At 39.1% G+C, this 14,159-nt stretch overlaps 1 protein-coding gene across 2 annotated transcripts; it reads right to left on the bottom strand.

Moving 5' to 3' along the window:
• Window positions 1-369: 369 nt before the first annotated feature.
• LOC306865904 (uncharacterized protein) lies at window positions 370-11,172 on the bottom strand. Of its 2 annotated transcripts, XM_079410744.1 has the most exons (10): window positions 11,042-11,172; window positions 6,380-6,570; window positions 6,128-6,248; window positions 5,838-5,974; window positions 5,660-5,725; window positions 5,289-5,372; window positions 5,019-5,156; window positions 3,022-3,242; window positions 2,449-2,608; window positions 370-597 (listed from the first exon to the last, which is right to left on the bottom strand). In XM_079410744.1, the coding sequence occupies exons 2-10, from the start codon at window positions 6,567-6,569 to the stop codon at window positions 461-463; spliced, it is 1,254 nt and encodes a 417-aa protein (XP_079266870.1). In that variant the 5' UTR covers window position 6,570; window positions 11,042-11,172; the 3' UTR covers window positions 370-460. The 2 variants fall into 2 exon arrangements, with proteins under 2 accessions (XP_079266870.1, XP_079266869.1); XM_079410743.1 differs by lacking the exons at window positions 370-597; window positions 2,449-2,608; window positions 3,022-3,242; ... (4 more) ...; window positions 6,128-6,248; window positions 6,380-6,570 and adding an exon at window positions 6,863-8,995 and having other exon boundaries at window positions 11,042-11,149.
• Window positions 11,173-14,159: the final 2,987 nt, after the last annotated feature.

Genomic DNA, 14,159 nt, shown 5'->3' with positions numbered 1-14,159 from the left:
TGTTCTTGCTTTAGGATAAAACTAAAACCATCACTAGGCCTAGGCTACTACAGCAATATAGGCCTAAGATTAAATCTGCATTGCCTTGTATTTTTAACCTAACAATATTGAAAATAGGCCTAACAGAAAAGGTTCAAGTCAAGACATCAGTTTACTGTACAAAAGTAATCTCTACTCAATGGAAATATTAAATTGATATTTAAATTTATGGACAGTTATAGGTTATAGCCTATTCTGTTTTTGTTAAGTAGCCTATGTTGGCGAGGCTACTCTACATTCATTTTGTGGTCAAAACCTAATTTAGTGCTTTATAGGCCTAGGTCGGTGCAAACTAAATATTTTATCTATTAGGCTACAACTTCAATGAAATGCTGCACTATACACAGCTAAAATATCAGAAAATTAATAACTGGTGAACGACAAGAATTTCAATAAAAAGTTTTATTGCTTATTTCTCCAATTACTCCATTTGTGTGGATGGAGGCGGGACACGTCTCCTCGTTGCCCGATCCGTCGCCAGGTTGAACCACCTGATTGCGTGCTTGGTGACCTCTGCGTCCGTGGCTGACTGTGTCACCGCGTTTTTCCTCACAGCACCTGTAATCAAACAGACAGATATGTTTATGATTATGGTATGTAGCATCCAAAGCCAAGTATGCTTACACAATACAATATATGTGATAGGCATTAAGGAGATTATGAAACATGACTTACAAAGTTATAAACAGGATTGTGGTGGTTAAAATAAGAGGTGGGTAAACTATGAATTTGTGATCAGGGTAAGGTGTGCTGCGCCTTTCGCTATCGGATGTTTAAAAAAGACATCCAAAATGTTCAAATAATATCAGTGGTATTAAATGGTTCCTTGATCAGTGCACATATTGTATGTGGATAAATCATTGTGGTTTTGTAATGTTTTAAGTTTGTTAGGGTCCTACATACATTCTATTTGGAGGTAAACTCTTAACATTACATCAGATAAACTCTTTAACAGGTGGATAAACTCCATTTCTGACATTTGAGCGGTGGGTAAACTCCATTTACTTGGGTTTAGTCTCCACTACAGCCCTGGTTAACATTACATTAAGTCATTTAGCAGATGCTTTTATCCAAAGCGACTTAACATTCAAGCTACATGTTGTAGCAGAGACCTTAGTGTTAGGTTAACCATTCCAAAAGCAACACTAAATTAAAGTACTACTCACATGGTAATTTACAATCCACACAAAACTTAATTCCATCAGTGTGTATTATTTACACACACATTATTTAAGTACACAGTGTGTGCACTTGGTTGGCCATTTGTAGTTGATTAACAGGAAAGTGGGTCCAGCTGAATTGAAATGGTGATTTGTTGGATTGGTATAAAAAAGGTTATTATAACGCGGCAGAGGTCGCGGCAGTCGTCGTGTGAAGCCCTCTTAGTGTGAAGACCGAAGAGTCTAAAGACCATCAACTCTACCGTGCGACTCCACCAAGGGATAGTAGTATCGCTTTTTATTTTAGTTTTTCCATTTATTTGTTTATTATTGAAATGTTATATGCATGTGTCAATTTTATTTAATTTCTTTATTTTCTTAAATATGTGGGTATATAGTATTTATAGAGTTGTAACTTTTAGTTTTAGTTTTTCTTATTTGTAAGTCGCTTTGGACAAAAGCGTCTGCTAAATGACAAAAGTAAAGTTAAGTAAGTATTATTTATTTATTAAGACAAATGTACACGAGCGAAGCTATCGCAACCAGCAGGCAGCCAATACGTTTGCGTGCGTTTACTTTGATAACATGATGGGCCTGTTACCCACACCTGGGGTGCGTTTCTCTTGACATGACAATCCACTGTGATTCCAATCCCCAAACTTCGACCATACGCTCAAGTGCATGTACGCCACTGTTTCACCTAAGATTGTGCCGGAAGTTGGCATCTCCACTTTCTCGAAGCGCACCCATGGTCAACGCCGTTTACAGTGCCAGCAACAAACTGAAGGAATCAAAAGGAGGGAGTCTCACAGCAATTTCAAAGATTTACTGCATGTCAGAAAGGTAGGCTTTTTATTATTATCATTATTGCACTGCCTGATAGTGAACAGGAATATTTTTAGTAGCCTATTTTCCCTACTAAATAAGTGACCTTGTCAGGTTTTCACTGACGCGCTAACTATTGCATTATGTTAAACATAACATCAGGCATATAGGCCTACCTGATTGAAAATTTGTGTATGCAAAGTAGCCATCAGCTGCTCAGGGAGTCATGGTCATACTATGTTTGATTTTGAGTAAAAATAAAAAAGACATCAAACGTCAAAAAAGTCTATGGTATAGTAGCCAGTCTAAAAAAGGCTACACGGTCATATTGGTATGATGGTTGCTACGATTTTTAAGGCTGCCCCAACATTTACAAACTATTGACTTTGAACGCATTTAATATTACTTTGAATTCTATACTTACTGAAAAGCAAGGTCTTCGTTGCCATCCTACTGAAGGGCTTTTTGTTATTAACACCCTTCCAGTTTATCTGATGAGACACCTCATCTGTGAAGAGCCTGCCCAGGATGTTCCAGGTCACCCTCTTCACATCCTGGCCTCCAATGGTGGCTAAAGAAGAAATCTAAAAGGCAAAGAAATATTTTTTACATAGACAGCAAGGTAAACATTTCTAAGCTTAAGCTGCATTTAAAGGTGAATTCAAAATGTTTTTGTTCCAGTTAAAAGCATCCAGAAATGCAGAAAAAGATAGAAAACTTCTATGTTTCTTCTTTTTCTGTAAAGAAAAAAAATCCTGTTCTCTTGGATTTTTTTTTTTCTTCTAAACATTGTACTTGGCTCACACCCTCATGGACCTGTGCCACCTTTACACACTTTCTCAAACCAGGGAGATTGTTGCTCACTGACAGAATCTTTCCACTGGGAAAAGGCATTTCAGGACAGGCCTGTTCAGGGCTGCTTCAATAGAATATTTGCAATAATCATGGACAATCAATAAACCTAATGGCACCATTCATATTAAGTAAGAAAACTCACCACTCTCTGTCGAGCTGGGCCATTTGAAGGTTCCTTTAAAAACACTTCAAATGCCTCCACTGCATCCAATTGTTCCAGGGGAAAATGGATATTGTTGGGCATCTCAACATCTGGCCCTGGGGTGCTGTTCAGCCTGCTGCTGAGGTAGTTCACCCTTGCCACAAGCTGGTCTTGTTGCTGTTTAATGGTTTCCAGCAGGCTAATGATGTGGACCTCAGCCGCTGTTGACAAACATGAAATATAGCTTAAATGTAGTGTATAAAATATATCACGTTTCAATGTTCAGGGTTCCCACTCTAAGTCAAATTCCCTGACTTTTCCCTGACTTTCACTGACTAAAAAGTGGAATTTCCATGACCTATAATGAACGGAAAAACAGTCTGATCTTGTGCGGAGCAATTTATTTTGCTTTTTACCGTCAAATGCTCTTTGATATTTTTTATATTTTTTATTTTTAAACTCCATCTTTTACGAGGTTATTTTGTAGCCAAAGCTCCTAAAAATTACAATTTTCTGGCATATTTGCCTTAGTTAACTGGTACAGCCTGATGACTGCATTTGACTTAGTGATTGCCAGTTGACGAGTGGGAAGGGAATAAAATGGAGCTGAAAAAAATAGCCCAGGGCTCAACGCTAAGGATTTTTTCAGTGGTTAAAATTATTACTTGCCCTGTTAATATTTTCACTAGCCTTGCCACAAAAAAAGTAAAAACCAATAAAAAATAAAAGTTGCTTTTATCAATTTTGATTTTTGTATTCTAATAAATAAACTTGACACCAATATTTTAGATACCGATAAAATTTTACAATTCTCAATTTCAATGTTAATACCACAGCAAAAAAAAAAAAAACAATAGCCTAACTAATATAAAGTTCAAACATCATTACAGATAAGTGACAGCCAGTAAATAAGAACAAATTGCAAGTAATAGCAAAATTAAATGTATAGCACAAAGATAGAAATGAAATTTTGCTTAAGTTTTTATGTTTGTAGGTGTTCAGGTACAGAAATTGTATAATTGCTTATAAAATAACATTTGCATATTCTTCACTCTGCGTTGCACCTTGATTTTTCATTGCCATTTGAAATTAGTTGCAAGGTAACCACTGCATTTTAATCATAATCCAAAAAAACAAAAAAAACACGTGCAATGCTTGATTGAGACGCAATTTCTCTTATGGAACAGTGATACAGCGTTTCATTGGTTGCCGCTGCGCATGTTAACACTCATTTAAATGCATTATACAGAGGCAAGATGAAAAGAAAACGCCATGTAAACTTATCTGAAAATAACCATCTAAAATTCAATATTTAGGATTCCTATATTTCACGCATTATGAATCTTGTTCTGCCTGTTATGGTATTTTCCCCTCTTAGCGTCCGTCCTTAGCAACTCTGGCCTCTGTTAATGGCCGTTTACAGACTAATTATAATAATGTAATTTTTCCACACAAATGGCATTTGGGAAAATTGCAGTGCAGTTTGTGTGTACGCCGGGCAAAAGATGCTTTAAAATGAAACAAAAACTGGCCAGTCAAATGGGTGCATGTACTCCATTGTAAAAATTAAATATAGAATAATCATTGTTAAAGCTACAAAGTTACTTGCCAAGACGGATTTTTAAAAAATATTTTTGTATTTATTTGCCCATTCAGGCGCAAGAAAGACGCTGAGAGAAACTCAATTCAGGGCTTGCGCGTGTCAGAGTCGTGGCTGTCTGTACACGATGTTTATGCAGAACACAGCACGTGAGTACTGAATGGAGTTGACGAACAAAAATCCCTGATATTCCATGACTTGGACAAAAAATAAATAAAATTCCCTGACTTTCAATGTCTGGAATAGACCTTTTAAAATTCCATGATATTCCAGAATTTCCATGACCCGTGGGAACCCTGAGTGTTTATCCTCATTACTCATAATACTGACATTAGTTACTGACAAAGTTTTGTTGTGGCACAGAATGACCCTCCAGTATTTGTCAGTTATTGCTCACCAGAGCAGGGAATGGTATCGGTCATCCTTCCCCCTCGCCATGTTGGTCTGTAGGTCAGGCTTGAACAAGGCTCCTCTGTTCGCCGCATGTTGAGCACTGGTGCGGGGGGTGGAGGGAGTTGTGGAGGGCCTGCCGTTCCTGGCCCATAGTGAGGTGGGCGGTGTGCGAGAGGGTGAATTTTTTTTATGAAATGGTAGTCATCTGTTAACCATGACTGATAATACACATAGGGCCTTTCTATTCACTAATATTTCAAAAATCAGTCCCTACCTTGAGTAACTCTCCGCATGTTAAATGCGGGTGCAGGGAGTTGAGGTGGTGAAGGGTGTTGATGTCCTCCCCCATGGTCAGGTGCTAAGGGAGAGAAATTGGTATTAAATGGTTGTGATCTGTTAACCATGGTAGGCTGTGAGCTACAGGGCCAAACAATGGCAAACAAAAAAATCTCTGGTCATACTGAACATTAATTTGTATGTTTCAACATTTTGGTACACTACCTATGTCAAGCCCATGAATGGATTGACATTGAAAATCTGAGATGGTAATGCAGATGCAATCTATTGATTTGAAACAGTGACCCTTGCTGTGTTAATATCGATGGGGCCACTGTATTCAATATTATTTCTGAGATCAGTCTTTACCTAGACAGTTTTCTCCAGATTGAGGAGTAGTTACTCTGCTGCCTGGCACTCGGCGAGATGGTGGAGCTGGAGGAATGGATACAAGGAGAGGGGAATATCTTTAGCACTAAGAATGTTAACCATATCTCCAAAATAATATTATGATTTGTTATTTTGATGTTAATAGATTATTTCTTACTCTGCCAGTGCAACTGGCTTGAGCTTGAGGCTTCAACTGATACACCAGGCAAGTTGAAAGGTCGTGACGACCTCAGAGATGCAAAGTCACCATTTTCTGGCTCTTCTTCACTCTCATCAGAGTCCCCGAAACGATGGCTGTTAAGTAACCATATCATTATGGTTATTGCAATTCCAAAATTGCCAAATATACATATAGTGCAAGCATCTCTGGTCTGTTTTTGAATGCTACGGGAAATAACCTTCATATTACTGTAGAAACATGACAAAAACAAGATAGAACACACTTACACTGGCTTCCTGACTCTTTTCTCTGGCAGCTCACCCTCCTGCTCGGCATCCGACTGTAGCTCAGAGGTGTTGCAGCCGGTCTGATATTGATTCATAATCCTAACGGCGTCTTTGTAGTTGTCTATAAAAAAATAGTTTCATTGCACAATTTCATGTGCATTTTCAGAACATAGAATGAATAGGTTATTCCAAGCACAAAGAGAAGCAACCATGAAATTATTTTTTAAACAAGAATTTTATGAATTGGCATACCACAAGTTCTGACGACCTTTACGTCATATCTTGGCCAGTTTGGCTCATGCTTCTCCTCGTTAGCAGCTGCCCTTTTCACACGTTCAGTGCTCTTAAAGTTGGGCCAGTACACCATCCCATCATCATACCAGTCAATTGGCACAACAGCAATGTCCTCGCTTTCTTGAAATTCAATTAGATGAAAAGGCATCCTTAATGTAGAAAGAAAGAAAAGGGGTATTTATTCCAAATCAAAAAAGGAATAACATGGACTAAAGCATGCACAAGTGTACAGTGTATACAAATAAGCAAGTAAGATGGGCTGAAAGTTAACCTGAATGGTGCCCCAAGGTGGGAGTATAAGGAAGTATAAGGAAGGAAAAATTACATTCATAATAGTCAGGTAGAACTTCAGCTCAACCGTAAAGTAGGGCATTTTGAGGGATAATATGTCATCTCATATTTTGAAAACATTAAATTATGGGTGTAGTGTATGGAAAAATACCAACTTTTGTGAAATACTTACAGAAAATTTTCATCCAGAGTAATAGAAGTCATAGTCAGAAGTCAACTATATGATATAACTATATAACTGATTTTTTTTATTTATTTTTTTAGTGGAGGAGGGGTATGGCCACAAAACCATCCCTGTACGGCAAGGCTACACATTTCTGTCGCAGCGCTGACACCTCAACCGACTTCAGCTCGTCAGATGCATCATTTACAACAAATATGTTCATTCTGTCAGAGTTGAAGGGGTAGGTATAGAATGGAGACTGCCGGGAAAATTCAGTGTAAATAGCGTACACACCATTATCATTTTGGACAATGTTTTTGATAAGGCAGACTTTATCCCCCACCAGAAACATGTTGTCCCCTGTTGTTAATTTGATGGTCCACCTTTCACATCGCATTTCCCCATATTGCGCATTAACTCCCATGCCAACAACAATTGGGCCCACAAAATGCTCCCTTTTCAGTGTAATGTCTGCATCAGCAACCAATTTGGTAGCTGTAACTTCCGAAAGGCGGCGAATGAGCTGAGCTAGAGGGAACTCAGGTTTTCTAATGAGTTTTTTTATTTTCCCAAGGTGGTTCTCATATGGGAACGCTGAAAAAGAGTCCAGACAGCCATGCCTCTTCACCTCGTCTGCCAGGTGGACCAGACAGTGGACATTGTACACAATCTGGTCTGTCCCATACAGCTCACCAAAATGGTTTACAAAAGATTTTAGCATTTGTCCAGCATAGTCAGCAAGGTTGAGATGTTCAGGGCTTACCAACATGGATATAGCAGTTGACAGGAGCATGAAATTGTAGTACATGTTCCGGTCCAGGAATCCTGCCAGCACCACAGGGCCAGTGTACAGTAAAAACTGTCGGAATTCAGTCGCCTTCCAACGGTCCAACTCCCTAAGCGACCGTGGTTTCCGGGCAAACTCAATTGGCACGTAGGGCCTCATTGACTGGAGTTTGCCTGACATCCTGTCTACTATTAATGCCGGCAGTCTTACTGTTAACGGACCCCGGAGCCAGGTCTGGAGCAGTTTCCTTACAACGCCCAAACACACTAGATGCATATAATCCAAGGGAAACTGCGATACCATGCCAACCTTGACATTTTCAAATGGATGTGGCCCCTCGTGGTGGTGTAGTTCATCAACCATCAGGTTGAATGAGATGTCAGTTCTCTGGGGGCGCTCTGGTCCAGGGAACGTCATACGCCGGTTCTGGTATTGCCCTGGGTGTAGGCACTTATCACACCCATGGTAAGCATTATGGGCCTTTGTTTTTTTCACAAAGGCCCGTGCAGGGGCATCACAGACTACCGTGTGAAGCTCAATTTTAAGGTTCTTATCTCCAAAGCAAAACCCAGCCTCTAGCTCCTGTAGTTCATTGACAAAATCAGATAGGAACTCTGTGGCCGAACTAGGTTTTTTTGGTCCACAGTACGCCCCAATGACCACAGGTTCCTTCATGGGGATGGTAACCAGTAAGCCAAGGATGGGCCACAGCTGTACAGTGGAACTTCTAAATAAAGGTAGACCATCTATATTAATCTGCAGCCCCAATGTCATGCCCTCTGCCAGTGTTTTGGCATATTTGCTTATAGTGGCCTTCAAGGAGGAAAGGATGCCAAAGTGATGGTAGTTCCCCCCAGCCTTCTCCTGAATAGCATAATGCGTTTTCGTCTTGAGAAGTGTCCTACCATCCTTTGGCAGATTGGGATGGGTTACATGGAGTATACTCAACAGTGCAGTCAGGGCAACGATGGAAATGCCAAAACTAACTGCCCAGTTGGCAATGTTATCGGAAAGTGATGTTAGGTCATCATCATTTTCAGAATCTGAACCTGATGTCCTATCTCCATCACACCAATCACAATACACATCATCAAAATCTGCCTCCAATTCCATGTCCTCTTCAGTAACAACTTGCACCTCTGGCATTGCATGTGCAGCCGAAGAGGGTGAGACAGTGTTCTCAGAAAGAACTCCGTCATCTGTCTCTATTCTTGTCATGTCCATATCAGTCATGTCTGTCCTAATTTGATGAAGCCTTTTTTGAACGTCTACACGTGTCCTTCGTCTTAAGGTCGATAAGGAGACAGGCCCAGTCTTTCTATTCATCTTTGTTCTAAGAGACATTTCAGGAAGACAGGTTGAAATCAGATGAGTAAAATTGATCATTGTTTCTAATGTTGTATTTAAATAAATACATTGTTGAATGGTGGCGTGCCTGTTTCATTGCTTCAAACTAGACAAGAACAGAGAAATAGAGCAACATTGAAAATGTGGGATGCACTTCTTGATTCGGCCCCATGAATAGGTCTAGATTTACACTGAAAATTAATGTTTAAAAAAAACTCAATCCAGGTGGGACATGTTTTCTGCTTGGCCTTGACATTTCCTTTGTTTGAAAATAATTACATTAAGTTTGTATTCATTTAACAATAAAAAATAGAAAAAAAGTTTGGTATTAATTTCATAGGAAGACCTAATATTTGTTTGATGTATAATAGGCCTTGTGATTTGAAACATTGGATTTGGAACAATATTATGCCATGAGAAACTAGTATTATTTTGACCTTTAATTAAAACCTGTCAGATATCCTACAATAGCACGGGCACGCGCCTGCCAGTTTACACCAGGTGTGTCTGACTCGTCTGTAAAACTGAATCTGCGGGCTCTTCGATAGCCCCCTGGTGGGTGGCTACAGTACAGGTCATAAACCCCGCCCTCTCCATGTAAACGAATGGGACTGGAGTCACAACAAAAAAATTAATTAACTAATACAATTTTCCGAAATATGGTTTTGGTCATTTAAGGTAGTTGTTATCACGCTGATATATGTTCAATTGTTAGTTTTTGTGGTAAGTTTGATTTTAGCTAGTAATTTGATGCTATAAAAACAGGGTGTGCCGTTATGGTTGATTGGGTCTGCGGGAGTTTGGGCGGGAGTTTGGTTCCGCGGCTCCACCTCACGACTCTACTGCGCAGACTCGGGCTCCAAACAAATCTCTACTGCGCAGACTCGGGCTGAAAATGACGTAATTTCCTCACAATGGCAGCGGCCATACTGAGATGTATTCGCTTCACTTTTCTATAATGAAAGGAAGCGGAGACGCGTCGTCCATCTTTTTTACAGTCTATGGTTTACACACACGCGCGCAGACTCTATGACTGACACCTCTTATCAGCTAAATGAGTTTTTTACACTTTGTAAATTCTGTAAATAGTTGCTTTAGTTTTTCAGTAACTGTATATCCATTATAATTAGCAGTTTAATGCAGATTTAGAATGAAAAACTACTCGTTACAATTACAAATGTTCTGAAATAAAGGACTTTTTGAAAGGACGCCTAGACTTTTCTTGACATAAAAGCTTACAGAAGCTACATTTTTGAGAGAATCATCCTCAAATTTTAATGAAAACATGACATTCTGTTTTATATTTAGGTTATTTTCAGGCCCTTAACATGAAAGTATCATTTTTTTCCCTAAGTGAAAAAAAAAAAACGTGAGTCACTTACATGTATTTTTTACCTTTTTTTACTCTGTTCCTATAAGTTACCACTTTGAGTTATTACTCTTGGGTAACAACATTTCAAGTGTCTAGTTTAAAATAAGACCAGATCGATTTATGAATATAGACCTATAGGGTTTAAGACATTTTTATTAAAGTATGTCGTTTTCGGAAAATACTCAACAATAGGGCGCAGATTAAGAGGTTAAAACCGCTTTCCTGGTTAGCGATCAAAACCAACATGAAACACGTAATATTCTCTCAGCGTTTTGTTTTCTTGTTGAACTGAGTGTACAGTGAGCGGTGATCGTTAAATCACCTACGGACCGTCTATTTGCTGATGGTTTCAAGGTAAGGTTAATAGTCAGTAGCTAACATTAGCAGATAAGCCCGTTCAAACAGGCGCCAATACCCATTAGTTGTCTTAACGGACTCAAACGGTGATTAAAATGCCGAAGCTTAATTTTCATTGTAAAGACGATGGCAGACACTACACATGAGACCAAAATTGCCAAAATGCAAACTTAATGCACAGCTAGCTAGAAGCTAGCGCTAAACCATTATCCACGAGTGAACATGCTAAAGTTGTCCTAATATCAAACAACATCATTACAGTCATTAATATACATGATGATATCGATACATCAATAAACTTACTCAAGAGCGTTCAGCGCAACCGTGTCCCAGCAAAGAAAGTCTCCACTGATATGGCTCTCGTCTCGTGCTCTGTGGATCAACCGTTACAGTAAAGGCGCGTCCGCGTCTGCAGATCCGACATGGGTCCGCTCAGGATCCGCAGAATGACCGTAGAATTTACGGCGCCGCCCGGAGGCGGAGCTGATCCTCTGGGCGGCGCCAAAACGAATGTGACAGTCACGCGGGTTTGGCGACTTGAGGGCGGATCCGCATAGGAATCTCCTGCTGTGTGGGAAGGGCTGACATCGAGAACATCACTGTAACCCTTTTGCGCAAGAAGAAAGATCTGTATCGTCGGCATGGTTTGTTGTCAAATCAAGTTATTTAAATTCACAACACTTCAAAAAACATTTACAGACCTGCAAGCTCATCAGAGAAAAAAAGGTGACAGTGTTGGGGGGGGGTAGTGCAGAATGTGCGACGCCGACACTGTGAACGCATTAGCCTTGCACATTCGCCAGATTCTAAATAGACATTGTTTACAAGTAATGCGGCGCATCCAATGCAACAAGACGTCAAATTGCTTTGTTACACTGTATTACTCTCGCATCAGCTGTTGTCTAAACAGTCACATCTACCCACATCAACACATCAAAAACGCTTTAAAAGTAGGGCTACGCTTGGGCTACATCCAGCTGACTTGAATGACTGCTGCGCACACGACAACCTCCACAACGTGTCGTTAATCAGGGTAGCTCAGAATTGGAGTAGTAGCCAGAACTCAGGGCAGAGCACCTGGCTTAAGTTAGGGGCTAATGATAAGGTTGCAACCTAAGTTGGCTATCTGAAATACTATATACTTACGTAGCAAGCTAAATGGTTAACTTTAGTTAGCAAGACGGTCAGACAATGCAGGAATTAACATTACAACTAGCTAACAATGTTAGATGGCTAGAAAATTTGCTATCTCAGGGCTTGACACTTACCTTTTCACCAACGAGCACATGTGCTCCTAAGTCAAAAAATTTAGGAGCGCATTAAAACAATTTAGGGGCGCAATGCAAATTTTTCTAATGAGGTGTTTTAGCTGAATAAGGGGATACAAAGAGACATTTACAAGTACAATTATTTAATTTATCAGAATACAGAAAGTACACAAGGTTCTTAAATAATTTTAGTTCAGACACTATTTAATAGGCTAATTATGTAATTAGTTATATCCTATTAAACTGTGTCGGTATAAAATTTTCACAATAATCATTGAAGCTTTTGTCACGGTATATGTTTTTGTTTTTAAATCACAATATATAATTTCTAAGTGAAAAAAGTGTTGTCCTCCTAACAGGTTAAATAACTTTATTAAAGATAATTTACTAAAAGACTTAAAAATACATAAAAATATAAAGTAAACAAGTGTTTCAAGATTAGAGTGCAAAAGATTGTTCAAATGAACGAAAGAACAATAGGTAAGTAAGTCCCATTTGTTAACATTAGTTAAAGCAGGTTAACATTAACAAAGAATATTAACTACTGCAACAATTAGCTATTGCACATTTTTAGTTAATGTTGATTTAATAAAAAATACAACTATGTTAGTTAATGTTAGCTCCATTGAATTATATTAAGACAACTTTTGATTTTATAATGTATTATTAAAAGTTGAAATTAAGATAGCATTATTAATAAATGCAGTCATTGTTTTTTTCATGTTAACTAATGGAGCTTGTGTTTCTGAACAATAATAACGAATCAGTCGTTGATATATAGATAGGCCCACTGTTCTCTATTATAGATCAGTGGATGGGCCATGTTTTAGCTTAGAAACAATGTTTGGAAATAAATAGCTCATTAAGTCTTTAAGTAAGAATTATTTGATGCTATTGTGAAGACTAAAGCGAATATAAATATCTAAATGACTGAGTGTGAAACATTATTTACACAGTTTTAGGAAAGTAGCGCAGCTGATTTGTTTACTGGGTTACCGGGGTAACGGCAGCGGCAGCGCCCTCTAGTGGCGAATGTGCGTCATTCAGCGCGTCTTCACTTTAACTCGCTCCGCTTTTCTTCTCATCTGTGCTCATTTAAATTAAACCGCTGCCTTTTTAAAGTTCTAAAGTAATCATATGAGGCTGCATCGCAATTTTTCCATAAATAAACAGAATAAATTAATACGTTTGTTATAGGCTACTGTATAAGTTAGGCTGTTTTGTATTTTGTTTTGTATTCGCACTTCTGCTCCTAAATACATTTTCCAGTTCGCACACATCTATTTTTAGTCGCAAATGCGAGTGAAATGCTCGCTCTGTCGAGCCCTGTATCTTGCTAACGGAAATTCCAGCATTGGATCCGCTTGTATTGCTTGCTATTAAGCATTTTGCTCGAAGCATAGGCTAACTGTATGAAAAAAAGCCGCTAACTTAGCTGACGTTATTTGACTTAAGCAAACAAATATCTGTTGTTTAGCTCCAAAAAGACTGATTCACCTTGAATTCAATTTCCATCAGAGTTTCCACATTAGGTCAGGTGTCTCTTGACAGGCGCGAACACAGATGGCAGTGTGTTTCAAGATCCTGAACCTGAGATTCCGATTGGTCCAGAAAAAATGTCATTTATAAGAATTGTCCAATAATGGCCTACATGGCACGCAAGCCCACCCCCACCTCCCTCTCTTGACAGGCGCGAGCTCAGTAGAGATTCCGATCGGCCCAGATGTCAATTAACGCAAGACCCCCCCCCCCCCCCCCAAAAAAAAACTCTCCGGTTCTACACGATTCACGTGAATGACCCAATTGACAATAAAAGTGGCAATTGTCGCCGAAAAGCGACAAGTTTGCAGGTATGCATTTTATGGCATTTTGTTTTCGTTTCGATTTTCAGATAGCAACCGGGCAAGACAAAGAAAGAAAAAGAAAATGACAGAGTTGAAGAAGAAGCTTCACGAAAAGGTCTTGCAATACAACACCGTAGTGGAAGGAGATCCGATTGACGAGGAACTGGCTTGCAGTCTGACAGAGGGATACATCCTACCATGGGAGAGACACAAAGATGCTATGATATGTATGATTGCTAGTTTAGCTTGTTGTTCTTTTAGTTGATTTCCATAGTATAAGCCTATGGCATCACTCTACATTTTACAAAT

The sequence above is a fragment of the Barbus barbus genome, assembly GCF_936440315.1.
Source record: "Barbus barbus genome assembly, chromosome: 4".
In the NCBI taxonomy this organism is placed as follows: domain Eukaryota; kingdom Metazoa; phylum Chordata; class Actinopteri; order Cypriniformes; family Cyprinidae; genus Barbus; species Barbus barbus.
Note: the sequence above shows the minus strand (reverse complement) of the source record. Positions and strands in the feature narration are given on the sequence as shown.